The 19799-nt window shown below is 37.6% G+C and overlaps 2 protein-coding genes across 2 annotated transcripts in view; one reads left to right on the forward strand and one right to left on the reverse strand.

The window, feature by feature from the left end:
• Positions 1 to 19237, reverse strand: part of dner (delta/notch-like EGF repeat containing) — a 34788-nt gene extending 15551 nt beyond the window's left edge. The window contains exons 1-6 of the mRNA XM_079874395.1: positions 18789 to 19237; positions 4230 to 4535; positions 3984 to 4078; positions 2834 to 2997; positions 1860 to 2008; positions 1596 to 1749 (exon numbers count right to left, since the gene is read on the reverse strand). Of these exons, the coding sequence (XP_079730521.1) occupies positions 1596 to 1749; positions 1860 to 2008; positions 2834 to 2997; positions 3984 to 4078; positions 4230 to 4535; positions 18789 to 19031 (1111 nt within the window). The 5' untranslated portion in view covers positions 19032 to 19237. The remainder of the gene's footprint in view (positions 1 to 1595; positions 1750 to 1859; positions 2009 to 2833; positions 2998 to 3983; positions 4079 to 4229; positions 4536 to 18788) is intronic.
• Positions 1 to 19799, forward strand: part of lbhl (LBH regulator of WNT signaling pathway, like) — a 489980-nt gene that overhangs the window by 447254 nt on the left and 22927 nt on the right. The gene's annotated exons all lie outside the window — the stretch shown is intronic.

Below are 19799 nucleotides of genomic sequence, written 5' to 3' on the forward strand. Positions count from 1 at the left end.
GTTGTTTCATCTGGAAGGCTTTAAATAACTTAAATGCAGGATCAAAATAATCGTAATTTCCGTGATCAAAGGCATTTGATCATCCCGACCTTCAATGTCTCTTGCTCACGCTTTGTTTTGTTCTTCATCTCTCATTTACTTCCCCTGCCCCATCTTTCCATTTAAAGCATTCCAGCTCAGATCATGCGCTCTGCTCAAGGTTAACCTCCATTATATGCACATGTTAACAGACATCCAAGACGGCACATTCACAATTCATAAGGACATTGCTTCTCGATAAATTCATGTTGTGCGAATGCTTAGAACTATTTCATGTTAATATTTTGAATGACTTTGTAGGAATAACTAAATAGGGAAATTGCATTTTACAGCAACACTAATAACACTAAATGTGGTTCTTTTGAACTTTCTATTCATCAAAGAACATTTTAAAAAGCAACAGTTTCCACAAAAATATGAACTTTTATATAAATCTTTTTCAGATTTATCACAACACTACAGAGCCCCTAAAGGGACATGGTGAAGGAAACAAATATGAGATGAAGGAAAAATTATTTGTCAATGCTTTTGTTTTGCGTTCACTCACAAGGAACACAAAAGTTTCTCTGGGGAATGCAAAAGCATTGGCTTACTATTTTTCCTCCCATCTCATTTTTTCCACCACCATGTCCCTTTAGGGGCTCCGTACTATGGAAGCTTGTTTCCGCCACGGAATAAAACTATTTTAAAGATTTCTTTTTTTTTTTTATTGCACTTGCGAGTTTCTATCACACAATTCTGACTTTAAAACTCACAATTTATAACAATTTTATAACTCAACTTTTTTTAGAATTGTGAGATAAAAAGTCGCAATTGCCTTTTTTATTTTTTTATTCAGTGGCGGAAACTAGCTTCCATATCGTACAACACTGATAATAATCATAAACGTTTCTTGAGCAGCAAATCATCATATTCAGAATTTCTGAATGATCACTGAAGACTGGAGTAATGATGCTGAAAATTCAGCTTTGATCACAGAAATAAATTACATTTTACAATAATAGTAAAATATAAAACAGTTATTTTAAATTGTAATAATATTTTACAATATCACTGTTTTTACCGTATTTTGATCAAATAAATGCAGCATTCAGGAGCATAAGACTTCTTTGAAAACATATAAAAATCTCACCGAACTTAATCTTACCCCAAACTTTTCACATATATATATATATATATATATATATATATACGTATATAAAAATATAAGTAATAATTTACACATGCATAACAACAAGCATTTTGGAAAAGAGTATATAGACAGTGAAAGCATGATGTTTTAATTTCAATAAAAAACAATTTAAGTTTTTATCCTATATAACTCACTGATGAATAGCGGCATGCAAATGTGATATAACTCCAATCAAAACAAACATTTATTTTAAAAGTTATCATGCACTGCACACTAAACAGTGAAATGTATGAAATGATGTGACTAAGTTCAGTATCCTGTTAATTACATCAGTCCGTCAGGGCAGGGGACACACATCGGACACACAGCGGACGCACATGACACGTTTCCTGAGAATGACCCAGACAAACACAAGCTCACACACCTGGCTGGCAGGTACAGCTGTAGTTTTGTCCTTCATCTCTCTGTCTTAGGTCAGTACAGGAGCCATTGTTCTCGCAGGGCTTCATGTGACACGCGTCAAACTCCTCACAGAAGATCCCAGAATACCCCTCATCACACTGGCAGTAAAACGTGTCCTGTGATTCACATTTAAACACACGCAATTTAACGTTGGAAAGAAAAACTGCAGCACAAATTCAGGATTGTAATATAACATTTAATGCTAATTATGATATGAGGTCATTACCACAGAAGACTGGGTGATGCACTTCCCTTTCCCGGAGCATTGTGGGTCACTGAATCCGCTGCCGGGCTCAATGCAGTTATTGGTTTTTACCATGAGATGCAGCCTCAAAGTGACTTCTGGACCAGAGGCGGTTCCGACGTGCAGCACACCTACAAGAAACGAGAGCAACAAAACAATCAATAGTCGTAATAGAGAGTAACTCCGTTTTTACATTTTGTCATGTTTTATGGGGATTTTCCATAAACATAATGATTTCTGTACTGGACAAACTGTAAATTCTATCCCCTTACACTAACCCTACCCATCACAGAAAACTTTCTGCATTTTAACATAAAAAAAAATGTAAAAAAAAAAATATATATTTAATAAAAAAAAATATTGGGACCAACAATTTTTGATATTTGGATATTGCCATCTTTGCCAACCCCATAATGTAGGGTTTACCAGCCTCGACCCCACACACACACACATACACACACGTACACACATTGTCAAAGCACAATATACACACTTACCTTTTACAGGTTTTTCTTAACCTAGACCCATACATCTACAAATCTAGATTCACATTTATTATATAAAGCAAATCATGTCACATGCTTTTTTTTGCAATTCCTACAAAACACAATTTCCTTGTCGGTTCAGGCATTTTCTAATATCTGCTACAACAACAACAGCTTTCTCCATCTCAGACATAAACACACACAGATAAACAGACATGTACACACACACACACACACACACACACACACATAGAAATGCCTCAAGGACAGACATTGTTTGGCTCACAGAACCAGACAGGGTCAAATAAAAGATTCGCAGCTCTCATCAATGCGTGTGGAATAATTCTAAATTGCAAACAAGTTATTGTGCACAAGGATGCTTAAAAGGCAAAGTCCTAAATTGAAGTAAATAATGTTCTATATACATAAGATTTCTTCCACATTGTGTGCATGTAGCCACACATGACTTACTGATGAAGTAGTTGTGTCCGAATGGCAGGGACTGGTCTGGCAGCACCAGCCCGTCTGAGCTCTGCTGGAACCACATGATGGTGCCGTCTGCGACAGAGCACTGCTCATAACCAGCCTCACCCACACGCCACAGGACAGCAGAGCCGCTCACATTACCCACCAACCTACACACACACACAGAGAGAGAGATTGCAGAAAAATACACGACTTTTCATTTATTTCAATGAAATAAACAGGAAATTTATGTAGTGAACTTTACAAAGGGAACATAATGGTTTAGAACAAGATCTGAAATCAATTTAAATGTCAGAGCTGATTTTTTTAAATTAGTATATTATATTATATTTAGTGCTGACAAATAGATTATCATGATTCTAACTTAAAGATAAATATATAATATATGTGTCTGTGTGTATGCATTTATATGATATTACATTATATTATATTATATTTAGTGTTATCATTATATTCATACAGACACAGACATATATATTTATGTGTGTGTGTGTGTGTGTGTGTGTGTGTCTGTTATATATATATATCTTAGATGCAATTTGACAGCACTAATCATATTATATTGTTTTAGTATAGTAATATTTTGTTTAATAAAGTTGTATTAAAATGTACAACATTAAAAAATTATAGTATAAAATTATACTATTAAATTATAATATATAAATCATATGAAATGTATTATATTCAATAATGTACTATATTAAAGTTTTTCAGTAATTTAAAATATTTTAAAATCCATATTTTTCTTTTATGTCACCAAAATATCCTATGAAAATTACTTCCAAATTCTGTGGTAAAAATGTGATCCAAAAGTGTGGCTTTGGAAAGATTCTATATATTATGTATAGATATATAATTAATTAAATGCATTTTATTTTTTAAATAAATAATGATTTTCTATTATGCATTTACATTTATGCATTCAGCAAAAACTTCTTTTTATCCAAAGAAGAAGAAAAGCAGTTCAAAAAGCAATTTTAATGACAGCGGTTCATGCTAATATAGCCATATATGCCACAGAAAGAACAGATGAAAGTTTATTTCAAACCAAGCGCACACTCAGAACTCACAACTCTCTTCTTTTATTAAATCTTATTCTCATTTCCCAGGAAAAACAGGTCAGGAAGTGTCTTACTTCACAGCTGTTTCCTCAGCGACCTCCATGGAAACGGTCATCATTCCAGCAGACTCGCCTCCTGCGGTGCTCACACACTCAGCTTCATCAGTGATCTACAACACAACACACATCCACACAGATAAACTCCCCACAGGAATTATCCTGCCTTCCAGACCGGATCCAACTGTCATTACACTTCATGCTTACACAAACACACACACTTTGCCGTAATTACGTTATGCATGCAAACGCACACCTGCTCACCTGCTGATCCTCCCACAGTATCTCCACCACTTTCTGCCCTTGTTTGGGCTGCCACGGCTCCAGGGTGGGCGGAGCTTGAGTAGTGGTGGGGACTGTGGTTGGCTGAAACCCTTGAGTCGTGGTCGCAGGCGTGGCCGGCGTGGCGAGGTCCCAGGTGGACTCGGGGAGGTCAAAGGTCAAGGTTGGCAGGTCGCAGCGGACACCACTGTAACCCTCACTACACTCGCACGCAAACCCATCCCCCTCACCGTCCTGACTACAGTTGCCATGGAGACAGGGGCTGCTGGCGCACGGATCTGCAAAAAACTGCACCCAATAACAACATCGCCAATGAATGACTGCATCGTATTATCAAACATTTTAAATTGCTCCAGTCACACAGCAACAGCAGCAACTTTCATTTCAGGCAAACATCTATCGACTAACAATCACTTGGCCTGAAGAATGAGAACCGAGAGCAATTCATAAACTGAAAGAACAGACGAGCACCATTAGAAATGAAACAATAGCAACGGAGACAGAAACACCTGCACCAAAATCGACAGTGCTAATTCCTTTATCCTACGATTATAGTGATATTGATCCATTTTGTCTAATTATGCTCCATTTCCTTTGGCAGGGACATGTCTTCTTCCCAAAAGAGATAAAGTAGGCCTTATTTGCACTGTGTGTGTTTGCCTGCGACATGAATAGCAGATATACTGAATAATATCAAGGAATAACAATAAAATATGACTCGTTTAAAAAAGCTTCATCTTATATATATACACAAGGATTTCTCTGCATTACCGAATCAACTGAATAAACATTCTCTGTCCCAAAATGCATACAAAACACGTTACCGATTATTTGCTTAAACAAAAATGATTGACATTACACATTAAAATGTTACATCACCAATTACTAGGCTGTAAAACCAATAAACCAGGCTCTCAAATTTCAAAATTAAAAGTGAGTTTTATCCAAAATAAAGCAAACCTGAGACATTGAATTTGCTGATGCTACAATTTTGGTTTGCTTCTGGTCTTTGAGCTCTTTTATAGTGATATACTCGTATCCGAACGCTCCACGTCACAAGTGCAGAGTTGTACCGGGTGAGCTACAGAGCAAAGTTTACAACGTCAGAAAACCCAAACAAATGGAGCTGGTTATGTGATGCAAACGATAAAATGTAATCGTTTGCAAATCATGCACTATGCAATCATGCACAAAAAGTGTTTTGAAGTAATAACACTGTATTTTATTTAACCAGATAAAACTTTCTGAGATTTTGCCAAGTGAAAGTGGCCGAGAAACTTGCCAAGATGTGCACAACATTATCAAAAAAAGTTACCAATAAAGAAGAAAAGAAGAAAGAGAAAATCACCATGACATTAAACCACCATCAAAACAATTAAAAACATTTACAAATTGTTTCTTCCTTTAACAGTTCACTAAAGCCCTATTTGCACTGCATTCGCACGGGATAAGCGAAGCCTGTGATTTTACTCGGATTTACTGACTTATCTCCCGGATATATATGATGTCAATAGGCTATTGCTTGGAAATGTCTTGTCGTTATAGGTCTAGCTGTATGATATATCATAAACAGAAGAATGTTCCTTACCACATGAGCTATAAATGTCATACATTTGTTTTTGCTCTTCTGATGGTTTTCAGCTTTCTCTTTCTGCAAATTGTATAGTTGTATCGTATAGCGATATGACCCAGCACCCAAAATACTATCAAAACACTCCAACACAGCCTCCATTCTTCCCCGCCAAATCACAGAGATGCCGATTCGCGCGGGACTAATATTATCACAGGACCTCGGTGTTCGGCGAAATATGGTTGGTCATTTGCGGGGGAATTTTTACTTTACAGATTACAGACATGGCCCGAATCGCGTGGGATTAATCTCACAGACAACCTCCGCAATTATTACAAATGACTAGAGGTCACCAGGTAATAGGCCCTACCCGTGCGAATAGGGCTTAAAGCAAAGATTTAATAATATTCATTGACACCAGGGTCTGCAATTTCTCTGCAATTTCAGGTCATTTTGTAAAAAGTTCAATCAAATTCAAATTCAGTCCAATCACTGGGTGCCATATGCCGAAAAGCTTGTTTTCCAAATTCAGTTTGGGCGAGTGGAACTGAGAGGGTTTACAAATCCTGTGAGCGCAAAGAATAAACTCAACAGGTTTGTGTCGGGTAAGAGAGCAAAGATATGGAGGCAGTAGACCCAAAATGGATTTATAAATAAACAGGTACCAGTGTTTACATCTGCGTATTGATAATGACGATCAACCAACTCTGTACAGTACAGATCACAGTGATGAGTATTGTATTTACAATTGAGTATAAGCCTAAGTGCACAATGATACAACGTATCCAAAGAGCTTAAAAGTTTAGTGGTTGCCGAGTTATACAAAATATCACCATAATCAATGACTGGCATAAAAGTGGATGAGACTAGTCTCCTGTTTGCTTCAAATGAAAAACAGGATTTATTTCTATAATGAAATCCCAGCTTTATTTTTAATTTAGTCCTTAATAGATTAACATGGGATATAAAAGATAAGGAATCATCAAATATAAAACCAAGGAATTTAAGGAATTTATATTCTGTCACTACCTCTATTATATTACCATGTAAGGATTTAAGTGATAGTTAATTTGCCACTTGTTTCTTTGATGGTGAAAATAGTATTACTTTAGTTTTGGTCTCGTTCAAAGTCAGGTTTAGGTCACAAAGCCTTTATTGCACCACATCAAAAGCACACTGAAGAAAAGACACAGCTTGGTGTAATTTGGGTGCACTACAATAAATCACAGTGTCATTTGCATAAAAATGAAAATTGACATTACTAATATTGAGATCAAGATTATTAATATAAATGATAAAAAGTAAAGGCCCCAGAACGGACCCCTGAGGAACACCCCTCACAATATTTAAAGGTGCGGATGAATGGCCTTCCATCCGCACACACTGTGTCCTGTCCAATAAATAGCTTTCAAACCAATATGTGCATTATGTGCAAAAACCACGTGAAAATAAGTCTTTAGTAATCAATAATCTGTGTAATAAGGAACAACTTTGTTGGTGTTTTTCTGCCACTAATGTTCATTTCAGTAGTGTTCATTTTCACTTGTGTTCATGAAAACTGCAGTGAATTGTATGTGTTGGTATGTTTTGGGAGATTTGCAAACATGTAGGGTTGAAATGCATCAGCTGATAACAATTATGGTGTAATATAGTATAACTAAGCCATTTTAGACAGCAGAACACATGAGACATTTTGAGCTTCTTCACATCTGTCCCTTGAGCTAATGAACTTTCCTGGCAATGACTGAGGCCCATCTGAAGTGCTCTACATGACTTCCCCTGCACATGTTAGAGGGTCTCCTTGATCTCACCAGTGGCAATCACGGTTTCATGTCAGTCCACTGATTAAAAAAAAAACGATGCGGTCATCTGAATTCTTAAAGCGACTTATTTTGTGTGTTAAATTGCTGTTGTAGCTGAATCTGCACTGTCACTGTTCATCGTGTCCACTTGAGCTTTGACACATGCAACAGTAGATTCATTACCTTTTTATTGTGTATAAGTGTATATGTAATGTTTCTTTTAAAGATACATATCTATCTTTTTAAGTTTATATATGGTCTGAAGACTGGTGGCTTTTTTATTGTAATGAGTTAGTGCTGTAATGGTCTGAGTACTGGTGTAGGAGTTGAGTGATAATGTATTGGTTTTGATAAGGTAAATAAAACAATAACCCAGTCGCTCAGCATCATTTTTAAAACGAATCAGAGAATTTGTTCTGAACACAAACGTACCATTTCATGTTAGTTAAAAAAAAAAAAAATCAAAATCAATAAATTATCACTTAACTCTAAAAGCCACCAGTTAATACGAACTGACAGAATGAGGTATTTAGCTATATCCTTTTTTTCTGTCATGATTACTCTCTGAGTGTTTGGCATGGTAATGGATATGACAATGTTGATATGTCTGGTCTTGGCAGAATAGATCTTCTACGCTCATATGAAATTCAAAATAAGCATTTGATACAAAGCCTTGAACAAGCAAAACATGCATTTCTCTATATGAAAACCAATAAGATATTTTACCAATACAATACCAATAAGATATTGTGTGGGACATACTGTACACTGTACAATCTGGGTGGTAAAGATGTGATATACAGGAACTCAGTCTACTGATGGAGGAAAGGACCAGGAGGACTACAATGACGACAACAACAACAAAAAAGAGTAGGGCTGTTGAAAAGGAAGAAAGGAAGTAGAAATAGTGTGGGGAGAAGAAAGGGTCATGGATGAGAAAAAATACCTTCAAAGTAAGAAGAAATGGATGAAGCATTTCCAGTATCAACAATCTCTCTCAATCCCCACCTCAAGATATCTCACTAGACCTGCTCTCACAGACATCAATACATCCCTGACCTTTGGCTTTGATTTTACCAGACAGCCTCCTCTAATGTGAAGAGCTGTGAGCTTTCAAACCCAAGACGTCGACCACTGGAGCTTATGGTTATTCTATAGAGACTATATTTAATTTTTAAAAAGTATTTGAGCCTGCGTCTCAAAACCCCAAAAGGTTATACTCTTCAGCTCTCAGCAAAGGCCTCCTCCACTTAGTCTCTTTCCCTATTTTTAAAGGTCACATTGCAAACAAATCATGCTGAAACCTCTCCTTAGACTTGAAAAACAACTCACGATCGCAAGCTCGAAAAGACCGAGCTTGTCTTCCTCAATAGGATATAATAAAAAATACTGAAAAATGTATTATTTAAAAATATCAGGTAATATACATATTGTAATTTAAAATGGGAAGTTTTAGGAATTTGAGTTATATGACTTGCAGGAAAAAATATTTCTATGATATAAGTAAAGAAAAATTGAAAACGAACAAATTCATGTTGATTTTTAAACCTTTTACTTAGATTATCATATTCATTTTATATATTAAAAATGCTATTTTTTACTTTTTATCTTGGATTGAATTTTTATGTTGGCCTAATTTATGATTCTGCAACTTCTATGATATAAATAAAACAAAATTGTACAAAATAAATCTCAAATTCATGTTGATTTTTAAATATGATATTCACTTAAATTATTGTTAAATATTGTTTATTCCAATCACATATTGAAAAAAATACAAAATGTCTTTTCACAAGACTTTTTAAATGTAATTTTGTGTCAATTTATGATTCTGCACGTTTCTATGACAAAGTAAAATTGTACAAAAACCTTTCAATTAGATCATGTTAAAAATTGTTTATTACAAATTATATTTTGCATACTAGGATGGAAATGGTGCAAATCAATTTTGTTACTCATATGTTACAATGTTTTCAAAGCAGTGTCATCGCACAAAATCTTAAGAGAAATGTTGAAGTGAGGTTGGAGTGTCTTGCACATGTGATATTTATTGTTGACCTGGGGTGCGTTTCCCGAAAGCATCGTTGGCCAACTATGGTCGCAAGTTCATCGCAATGTCCATTGAACTCTATTGGTAACGACGGAACTTGCGACCATAGTTGGCCAACGATGCTTTCGGGAAACGCACCCCTGGACAACATGGCATTTACATGCATAATCAAAAATCCACTCAAAAACAAAAGCACAGACACACACACACACACACACACACACACACACACACACACACACACACACTTGATAGCCCACTGTCATCCGACTATTAACCCTCTGGGGACCAAAAACGCGCCCGCGCGTTTTGCTCGTTTTTTTTTTTTAGCAATGAAAATAAACACTAAATGCTCTGTTAATTTTGATCTTTCATTTTCGTGTAATACATCAAACGATCCTGTTCAGTTTCTATTTTTTTTCTGTATACTCACAATAAAAATAAAGTGTTTTGCTTTTTGACAAATAAAGAAAAATTAACATGATGCGATTTCTGCCTTCTCACTGTCAGTAAACTCCCATTTGAAACGCGTTCGAAAATGATCTATAACTCCGCGAAAATTCAGTCAAACAGGCAGACAGACCCACGGGCATAAAGCTTGAGATCGCATCTGTTAAATGAAGTAACTTATATAAAAAACAAATATTCTCATCTTCTGTAATCTGTATAAAAAGAGAGCGACTCCAGTCGAGCTCATTACGAGCTAATTCACAGTAATGTGACACGCCCACGGAGAGCGCGTGCTATTCAAACGCAAATTCTGAGAACTATTGAAGATCTGTGAAACGCCCACATCAGCTGTAAACAAAGCGCGTCGCGATCGAGTGAGGCATAATATAGCCTACCTTATGGAGAAAAGATTCCTCAGAACAGTGCTGATATGAGGAACAATATATCCTGATATGAGGAGCAGATCCCGCTGAGGAGTGAGGTAGGCTGTTTTCTTTTCTCAAGTGTGGAATAACGTTATGGAATAACGTTAGTGTAGGCCTATGCAAACCGCAAAAAGATGAATCGCATTTCTATAATATGACTCGCCTTTCTGTGAGATGAATGAAGGGTACATATTTGTAAAGACTGTTTAGCCTAAATATAAATCGCGCGTCTGTGTGTGAAAGAATAAACTGCTTTGCTATAGCCTACTGAGATGAGTAAAAATCGACTGGAATATGTTGAAATAAAATGTATTTGTATAAGCAACGTATTAAACTGCAAATTAGCATTTATATGCCCTAATATTTCATAAAAACAACGTTACAGTCAGTCACTTGTTGACTAGATTTGGGTACAGTTTTTAGGCTACTGTAAAATATACTGCCACATAAAATAAGCTTTTGTTTAGCAATTTCTGCTCATATCTAACGTTTTATATATATATATATATATATATATATATATATATATATATATATATATATATATATATATATATATATATATATATATTTGTCAAAAATAAAGTCATAGACTAAGATGTTAGATGTTCCAATGTTGGCTATATTCAAACTAATGAATACATATGATAAAATGTAGGCCTATAATCTTTTTTCTTTTTCTTTTTTACAAAGAAAGAGTACACTTGAAATATTGTTGAAATTGTAATTATTGTTGTAATTGTAACATTTTTAATAAAATGGCAAAACATATTTACAAGAGAGATGTAAGCAAAATCTTAAATGGTCAATATAAGTCTTCTTCTAAATACATCCTTTGTCCTTGCATTGTGGCTCAGTCAGTGTCACACCTGAAAGGATGGCTCATTAGGCAGAGTCATTATGCAGAGTGGGTGTAAACTGCTCCTCCCCCTCGCATATTGGCTTTCCAAGCAAAACCTGTTTTACACCATTTAAATCAATGTATTTTTTTTTTTTGTGAACGATAAAGCAAGACTATTTTCATATAATTTTGAAGCTAGAACTCAAAGGGACCACATCCATTGGTCAAAAGTCTTGTGGACACATATTTAATATGTGTTTTGTGGTCTTAATTCAGCAACTTTCATTTTATTTTTTTCCAATAACCACGCATAAACATTATTCTCTTAAAAATACAAACATCTACATACAAGTTGCTCGCATATTATGGTAGCCCTGTTTGTGCTATATATAGTGAATTTACACCTTTGTCATTAACATGTTTATAAATAACTGAAAAAAGCACAAATGTCAAGGCATGTCAGAACATCTCAAGGGCCCCAAAAACACCTTGGTCCCCAGAGGGTTAATAGAGAAAGTGAGAGACAGTGTTTCTGACAGTTCATCCCTCACCATTCAGTTGTGTAATGACTGTAAATGAATGAATTCTCCAGCTTTCTTTGAGAAAAGAAATTGTTTTAATTAATGAAAGTGTCTTTCACACAATGTTCGCACTCATACAGTTTGAATATCATCAAAATTCAGGTATGAAATGGAAATCAAGTGTGATTGGCTGATAGCCACTGAACATCGGCCTGAATGAATAACCAGCCTGCAGATGGAGGACACCATTAATAGAGAAATACAAATACATGGAGTTGCATCAGAAAAAGATTGTTTACAGCAACATGGGCCCCAAAGGATTTACGTTTGCTTACATTAAAGGTCGAACGAAATTATATTCAAGTCATTATCTGAAGCAGAAGTGGAAAATATTTTCTCAGGGGTTTTAATGGAACGTTCCACACAGTTCTTCTTAGTTACGTGTGTGGATCAGAAGACATGTTTTGTCAAATGTCATGGCAAAATAATAACACATGCATTTAAAGCCAGACATCACTGGCGATGCCATTTATTAATGCAGCACGCTCTGAAAGGCAGGTTGAAGGGAGCAGATGTGCCACCAAATAACCAGCTACATCATCAAACCTGTAGTTTTTATTCTGGGGAGCAAAACTTATAATTCAGTGATGACTGAGAAATTATCAAAAAATGTTCCTTAAAAGCCTGAAGTATCACACTTGATTCTCACATTTCAACATGGCTGTCTAAAAATGTCTAAAAATGTCCATCGTGAAATATTAATGACAATATAAAAGCAATTCTTATGTTTACTTTATAGAAATCAGTAAAGATTTCACTGCAAATAGGGGACGTTTTTGTTGTTGTTGTTGTTGTTGTTTTTTTACAAAAAAGCCATTTACTAGCTAAAACAAATTATGAACTATCAAACAGAGGGCAGAAGGCATGTAGTAGATTGTGTACAACAAGTTTTTCAGCAAAGTTTTTATTATTGATAATTTAGACACCTTCACATATCAAATTTGATACAGTAGGTTAAATATTGTTTATTATTCTTTCTATGTCCCCTAGTGCTCTGTCAGCTTACTGTTCTCCTGAATACCTCTCTCTATGTACTTTGAGCCTTTGATGTCCTCCAAAATATCTATCTTTAGTTCCCATTTTACTTCTTTTTTTCTACCCTTACATCTTCTTTAATGAGGCTCACACTCTCACAGAGCTGTTAATCTGGCAACTCTGCTAAACCCACTGGTCACAGATTGCTATATTTCAATCTACATTTTTTAAGATGAAAGCTTTGCAGAAACAATGGTCAGTCAAGCTCTCTCTTTAATATTAATGAATTCCCTATCGCAGCTTTAACAAGCTGGAATCAAAGCAAAAAGACCAAAGAGGAGAGAAGAAAATCACGACGACCCTGAAAATTACCATCCCTTGTGATATGACCAGTAATCAGATCTATGGTTTCTAAGTATGCATCCAGCTACTGTAGTAAATAAGTGACTGTGTGCATAAAGTACATGGAAAAACACATATTTTCCCTCACAGACCAACCTAGCTTTTAAATACGAGTTTTCAGAAAGGACACGTGACTCTTGCACAACCACTCTGCGTCATCCGCTGCACTACACCTGAGACTGAGGTGACGTGAGATCCTCAAGGGCACTGCTGCTAACTTATATCAAATCGTTCCAGTTCATCTCATTATTCATCAAAACAGTCAAATATGTGATTCTGCTGCATCACATAAGTCCAGTCCAGTCCCGTCAGCAGCAGTTAATATGTAAAGTATGGGATAAAGGCTGTCTCATTACAGGGTGAAGAACACCAGCCTTGCCTGGAGAAATGGAACACTGAGTGACATCACAATGACTTCAGGCCTCTTCGACCAATCACGGTTAATCTTGCCAGTGCCATACACCAATCACGCAGCAGCATCCGTTGGGGGAGATGTAAATGAGCAGTATGACGTCACAGGACACAGGTTTAGACACAAGCTTTAACTAAGGTTGAGGAAAGGACAGGGCGCACTGATGCCTGTCTCACCATGCATCTTAAGAGTAGACAAAGACAAGATCGACATGCAAACACAAATGAGACACAACCGCACACAATTTCATAACCTTATGAGTGCCACCTGTTGTTCAGTGCGTATGCATGTGCACACAGCTCTTAGATCTCTTGGATCCAGTAAAGCTTTGCAGTGATTTAGGTCAGAGGCCGTAATTGTGTCTAGCTGTGCTACTCACATTCAGGCTTTGTTCCCATTAGTGCATTAACTCTGATGTGCGTCTACAGCCAATAAACAACAAATCTCTTGCTAATACTTTAAAACAAAGGCCCTCACCCTTTCCTTAAAGGGGTATTTCACCGCTGGCAAAATGGGCATTCAATAAAACTTGGCTGCCTATACAGTAACCTGACTAAACAGAGAAAAAAGGCTGTTGTCTTCACTTTTGCCAAATAAGCAGGAAAACTTCAACATCCATAATGCACTGGGCATGCTGCCGTCCAAGGCCACTCACACCAGTCTGCTATGGATATGCTTGACCAGTCAAATACCACCTTGCTTTAGTAGGAAATACTTCTTAGCAAACATTTCGTTATAATGGTGTAGAATTGTATTTTTCCCGGGTGCAAGAATTCAAAGAGCAAAGTTTAGTGGGAGAGAATTTGGGTTTCAGTGAAGGATCCAGCACGCTGTAGGCAGTGGCTAAAGGCAGTAAAGAATTGTAAATATGGAGAGAAGACTGTGACGGAGAATCTGAAAAAAACTGTGTGTGTAGTCAGCATTTCAAACCAGATGACAATGAACAGTGTTTTATGCCAAACGGAGGGGGAAAAAAGGAAAGAAACAGTTGCTCTGTCAGTTCCACCCGAAGGAAACACAGTCGCGTTCAGGTAAGAAAGCTGTTGACATAAGCCGCGTTTCCACCGCAGGAACTTTCCCCAGGAACTAGGGACTTTGGGGTGGTACTCGGTGTGTTTACACCAGCGGTGCCCAATCCTGCTCCTGCCGATCGACTGTCCTGCACAGTTCATCTCCAACCCTAATCAAACACACCTGAAGCAACCAATTAATGTCTTCAGGATCCCTTGAAAATTAAAGGCAGGTGTGTTTGATTAGGGTTGGAGATGAACTGTGCAGGACAGTCGATCGGCAGGAGTAGGATTGGGCGCCCCTGGTTTACACCATAGACAGTAAAAGAAATGGACACAGCGACCCCATAGATTTCAACAGAGAAAAGTGAAGTCAATTAGAAGCACTCACTGGCTGAGCGAACTGCGCAGACTCAAACTGAGCTTGACGACGTAGATGTGACGTGAGCAACCTGTCTGACAGTTGTAAGTATTCTAGCAGCAGCGCCAAGAGAAATCTGAATCATTCCCTTCCGAATCTTGCAGAGACGGAGAGCGTGAGTAGGAAGTGTCCATGAGCTAGGAGCAGGAGCAACTTTATGACTCTCTATGGGCTTCTCCCTTGACTTTATCGGACTTTATGCCTCCACGTCCCCCCGATTGCCTGCGAGCTTCTCCTCCTGTCTATACGGTAATTTCTCTACTGTGCGACAGAGAGTCACGTTGTTATGACGCAATTGTTAGCCTATTTTTTACAAAAACTGCTTCTACTGGCCCATAATGTAAGATACAAGGTAATGGAGCCTTTTATACATTGTCGTGTTTCTTTAGAAATAAACAATGGATAAATAGAGTCTTTAAACACATCAGATGTAAAGTTATTCGCTGTCAAAGTGACGCCAAAATGAATGGGAGTCTATGGAATGCAAACATATACACAGCAGGTTATGGCTTGCTAACAAATGGCGGCCCCCGGGGAAGGTACGCTTTCCGGGAGCTGGATGACCCCCTTGGTTTACACCACAGGAACCAGGGTCTAAATGAAGTTCTGGGTAAATATTTCCCCCTCCGAAAGTCCCTGCTCGCGAGGTATTACTTTTTCAAAGTTCAGAAACTTTCAGGGGTGGGACTTGGTAAGTAAGTAAGTAAGTAAGTAAGTAAGTAAGTAAAGTTTATTTCTAAAGCGCTTTTCACAGATAAAATCACAAAGTGCTGTACACGAGAAAGGTAAAACAAAACAATATAAAAAATGTATATACATATGTAAAATCAAAGTGACACTAGTGAAAACCCATCAACCAAAAGCTTTCTTAAATAAACAAGTCTTCAGATCTTTTTTAAAAGAGTCAACAGAGTCTGCCAGACGCAGAGACAGGGGCAGGGCGTTTCACAGTCTGGGGGCAACAGACTGAAAAGACAGGTCCCCTCGGGTCTTATAACGAGTCTTGGGGACCATAAGCAGGTTCTGGCCAGAGGACCGAAGAGTGCGGCTAGAGGAGTACGGGTTCAAAAGGTCCTTGATGTACTGTGGGGCCTGACTGTTTAAGGCCCTGAAAGTCAGCACTAAAATCTTAAAATCAATCCTGAATTTTACAGGGAGCCAATGGAGAGCCAACAAAACGGGAGTGATATGAGACCTTCTGGGGGTACCAGTTAGAAGTCTAGCAGCAGAATTTTGAACCATTTGCAGTTTGTTCAGAGCTGACTTATTCAAGAAGGTAAAGACAGAGTTGCAATAATCAAGTCTAGTTGATATGAAAGCATGAATAATCATTTCCAGATCCTTCTTTGACAACATTTTGCGTATTTTAGAGATATTCCTAAGGTGATAAAAGCAGTTTCGGACAAGCTGTTTTGAGTGTATCTCCAAAGACATGGCCTGGTCAAACACAACCCCCAGGTTTCTGAGGCTGGATTTGACAGAGGAGCCGAGAGAGCCAAGGTGCTGTTTGATCTTGGGTGCTGAACATGCTGATCGGTTGAGTTCATGCCGCATTTTGATTGGTTGACTCCACGCAGCATTTTATTCAACCACCATCTGTTGCGGTGCGTGCAGTGACAGTCGTCTGCTATTCGAATCAACAATGGAGTTTAAAAAAATACAAGCGATGGACCGACGACGAGGTTCAGGCTTTATTAAGCTTAAATTCAGAGGATGAAATCCAGTGGGAACTGTAAAGTCACGCACAGTGCTACGTCACCAGACTATTTGCCTAATCTTCATGGTACTTTAGACCACGGTGGAAACGCGGCTATAGTGTTCAGTTTTTACCATAATGCTGTTTAAAGAGGAGACAAAGTAAAATACATTTTTCAGTGCTAAACCTTCTCTAACAATAACCGTTCTGTTAATAACCCTCTGTCGTAAATAAATGTGAATATCACGGTAACACAGAGAATGAGTAACATGGAGAATGAGTAAACATTTACATATACTACCAACATTTTAACAATACAAATCAGGTTTGAAAATTGGCAAAGTTACACTCTAAGGCCATTTAAGTACCTTAAAGGTATACTTAAATGGTACATATATAAAATTTAAAGGGGTCATATAATGCAATTTTTGTACAAGTTAATATGATTCTTTAGGGTCTAAATGAAAAGTTTGTAATATACTTTAATTAAAAATTCTCATTAGTATTGTAAGAAAACACTAATTTTACCTGGTCAAAAACAGCTCTGTTTTCAGCACGCCGTTTAAGTGCATGTGTCTTTAAATGACAATGAGCTTTGTTCACCCCTTTGCTTTGTTCATACTTTGTACCGATCCTTTTTTCAGGAGCAGCTTCTTAGCAAAACCAGCTTTATGCTGACCCTCGTTTGTAAAGCAGTCTGGTGAGAAATGATTCGTGCAAACATGAAAGCATTGCTGTTGATCATGGGGAATATTCCCTTCGAAAACAAACTCAGCCACTGCGTCTTCAGCGGTTCGGATTTAGGAACATCAAAATGATGCTGTGTTCCTTATTACACCCAAGAACAGAACACCACAATCGCTTAGACGCCATTCTGCTCCAGCGTTTCAACAATGGCGGACTATGATGACAGCTCGCTCACGAGCGAGAGCGGGTCTGTCTTGAAACGCTGCTGTCAATCAACAATCGTGGGAGGGGCGTCCGACCATGTGACGTCACTGTTCTGTTTTTAGTTTTATTTGGATTTTAGATTTATTTTGTGTTTTTGTTATTTTCATGAATTAAAAAAAGTCTATATATATTGGTTTTAGTTAATTTAGTTTGAGTTATTTTAGTCCTTCAGCTTAAACTAATTGAAAACGAGAAATCGGAAACTAGCTAAAATAAAATAAGTTTTTTATATTTTATTTTATTTCAAGTAACGGAATTGTTTTTTAATGGTTTTAGTTAACAATAATCACCCTAATATTGATATAATTGAAAGTATGATATATTACAATAATAGGCCTAATAATTACTATCTACTTATAAAGAAAATTGTATTCATAAAATATATATTACACTGTACCCCATTGGAAAACAGTTTATTTTTTGTTTTAAGCATAAAAGTAACAACATTTAGAGATTTTTTTTATTTTACAAACAGGAGAAACAATCTTACAAAATAGGATAATATAAATAATTTAACATATATTCTCTAAAAACAATTTTGTATTGGGTAAAAATCTTGCATCACCCATCACAGAAAGGCTCAGTGTCCTGTAGTGGTTTGTTATAAAACAGAATGCATGCAATGAGGTCAACGCTGCAAAGTGAATTGAAAAGGTGACAGACTGAGAATGAGTTTGCTGCCTTAGTGTAGAAACACACTGCAGACCATTTCTAACTGCAAGACATAGAGTTATGGTGTGATCTTTACCTCTAACACACACACACACACGCAGCCGCCTCTCCTCTCCTGCCTATCTGTTGCCACAGCAACGCAGCACTCTCCTTCACATCACACAGACAGCACATGATCTCGCAGACCACTGACAGACACATATATGTCGTTATAAATGCTTCTCACACAATCTAACATGAGCAGCACACAGAGACGTCCAGTGGATGAAGTTCACACTCTCACCTCACAGTTGTGTCCAGTGAAGCCCTGGCTGCAGATGCATGTATAAGCCCAGAAGTCTGACTGCATCTGTGTGCTCGGGCTCTCCTCCATCTCTCCCACCCGACTACAGACGCCCCCATTCAGACACGGTCTGCCCTCGCAGGGGTCCGGGGACACGCTGGGGGCCTCGGTCGATGTCAGAGGGGTCCCGAATCCGCTCCTCACCTCGAGGATGAGGAGGAGAGGAAGTATGAAGAGCTGCATGAGAGCGGTACACAAACGTGTCACCTTTTCCCTTCGCTGGTGTAGAGAGCAGATCAACGGATCACAGACGTTATCTTGCGGCTGAGTGTGTGTGAGTGTGTGTGCGTGTGAGAGACAGACAGTTTGCTGGACTAGAGGGTCTGAGTGTGTTTGAGGACGGGAGAAAGAGGAGCAGAAGGGAGGGAACTCGTCCACAGTGACGGCATGCACACGCTCCGCCTCTCTCTCTCTCTCTCTCTCTCTCTCTCTCTCTCTCTCTCTCTCTCTCTCTCTCTCTCTCTCTCTCTCTCTCTCTCTCTCTCTCTCTCTCTCTCAGTGTATTTCTGCTGTGTCAGTGTAGCTGAAGCTATGCAACAACAGTCAGACATCTACACAAGTCTCATCACCGACAGTTTCTCGCTGGATGCAATCATTATTTTCCGATAAATTATTTATATTAAAATAATACATGAATTTGTCGGTATTACTTTTTGCAATATGATTCTATTTGTTATCATTGGTTAATAGTTAAAGGTTGGGTAGGCAATTACACTTTTTTGTTATACTGATTGAAACTCTCTTCACATCCTGATAGCAATCAATAATAGAAGTGGACTAAATATTAAACAATGTACATATATCTTCTGTGGAAGTCTCAGGAACAAAAAAAAAATGTTCGTCCAATCATTGCATTCAGTCCGAATGTAATGATTGGATGTCCTACCTGCCTGTCGACGTGTATTTCCATACCTGCTCGTGCAGACATCACTCGTCATCAGCGTGTTCAAT

The sequence above is a fragment of the Squalius cephalus genome (genome assembly GCF_949319135.1).
Source record: "Squalius cephalus genome assembly, chromosome: 6".
Taxonomy (NCBI): Eukaryota; Metazoa; Chordata; class Actinopteri; order Cypriniformes; family Leuciscidae; genus Squalius; species Squalius cephalus.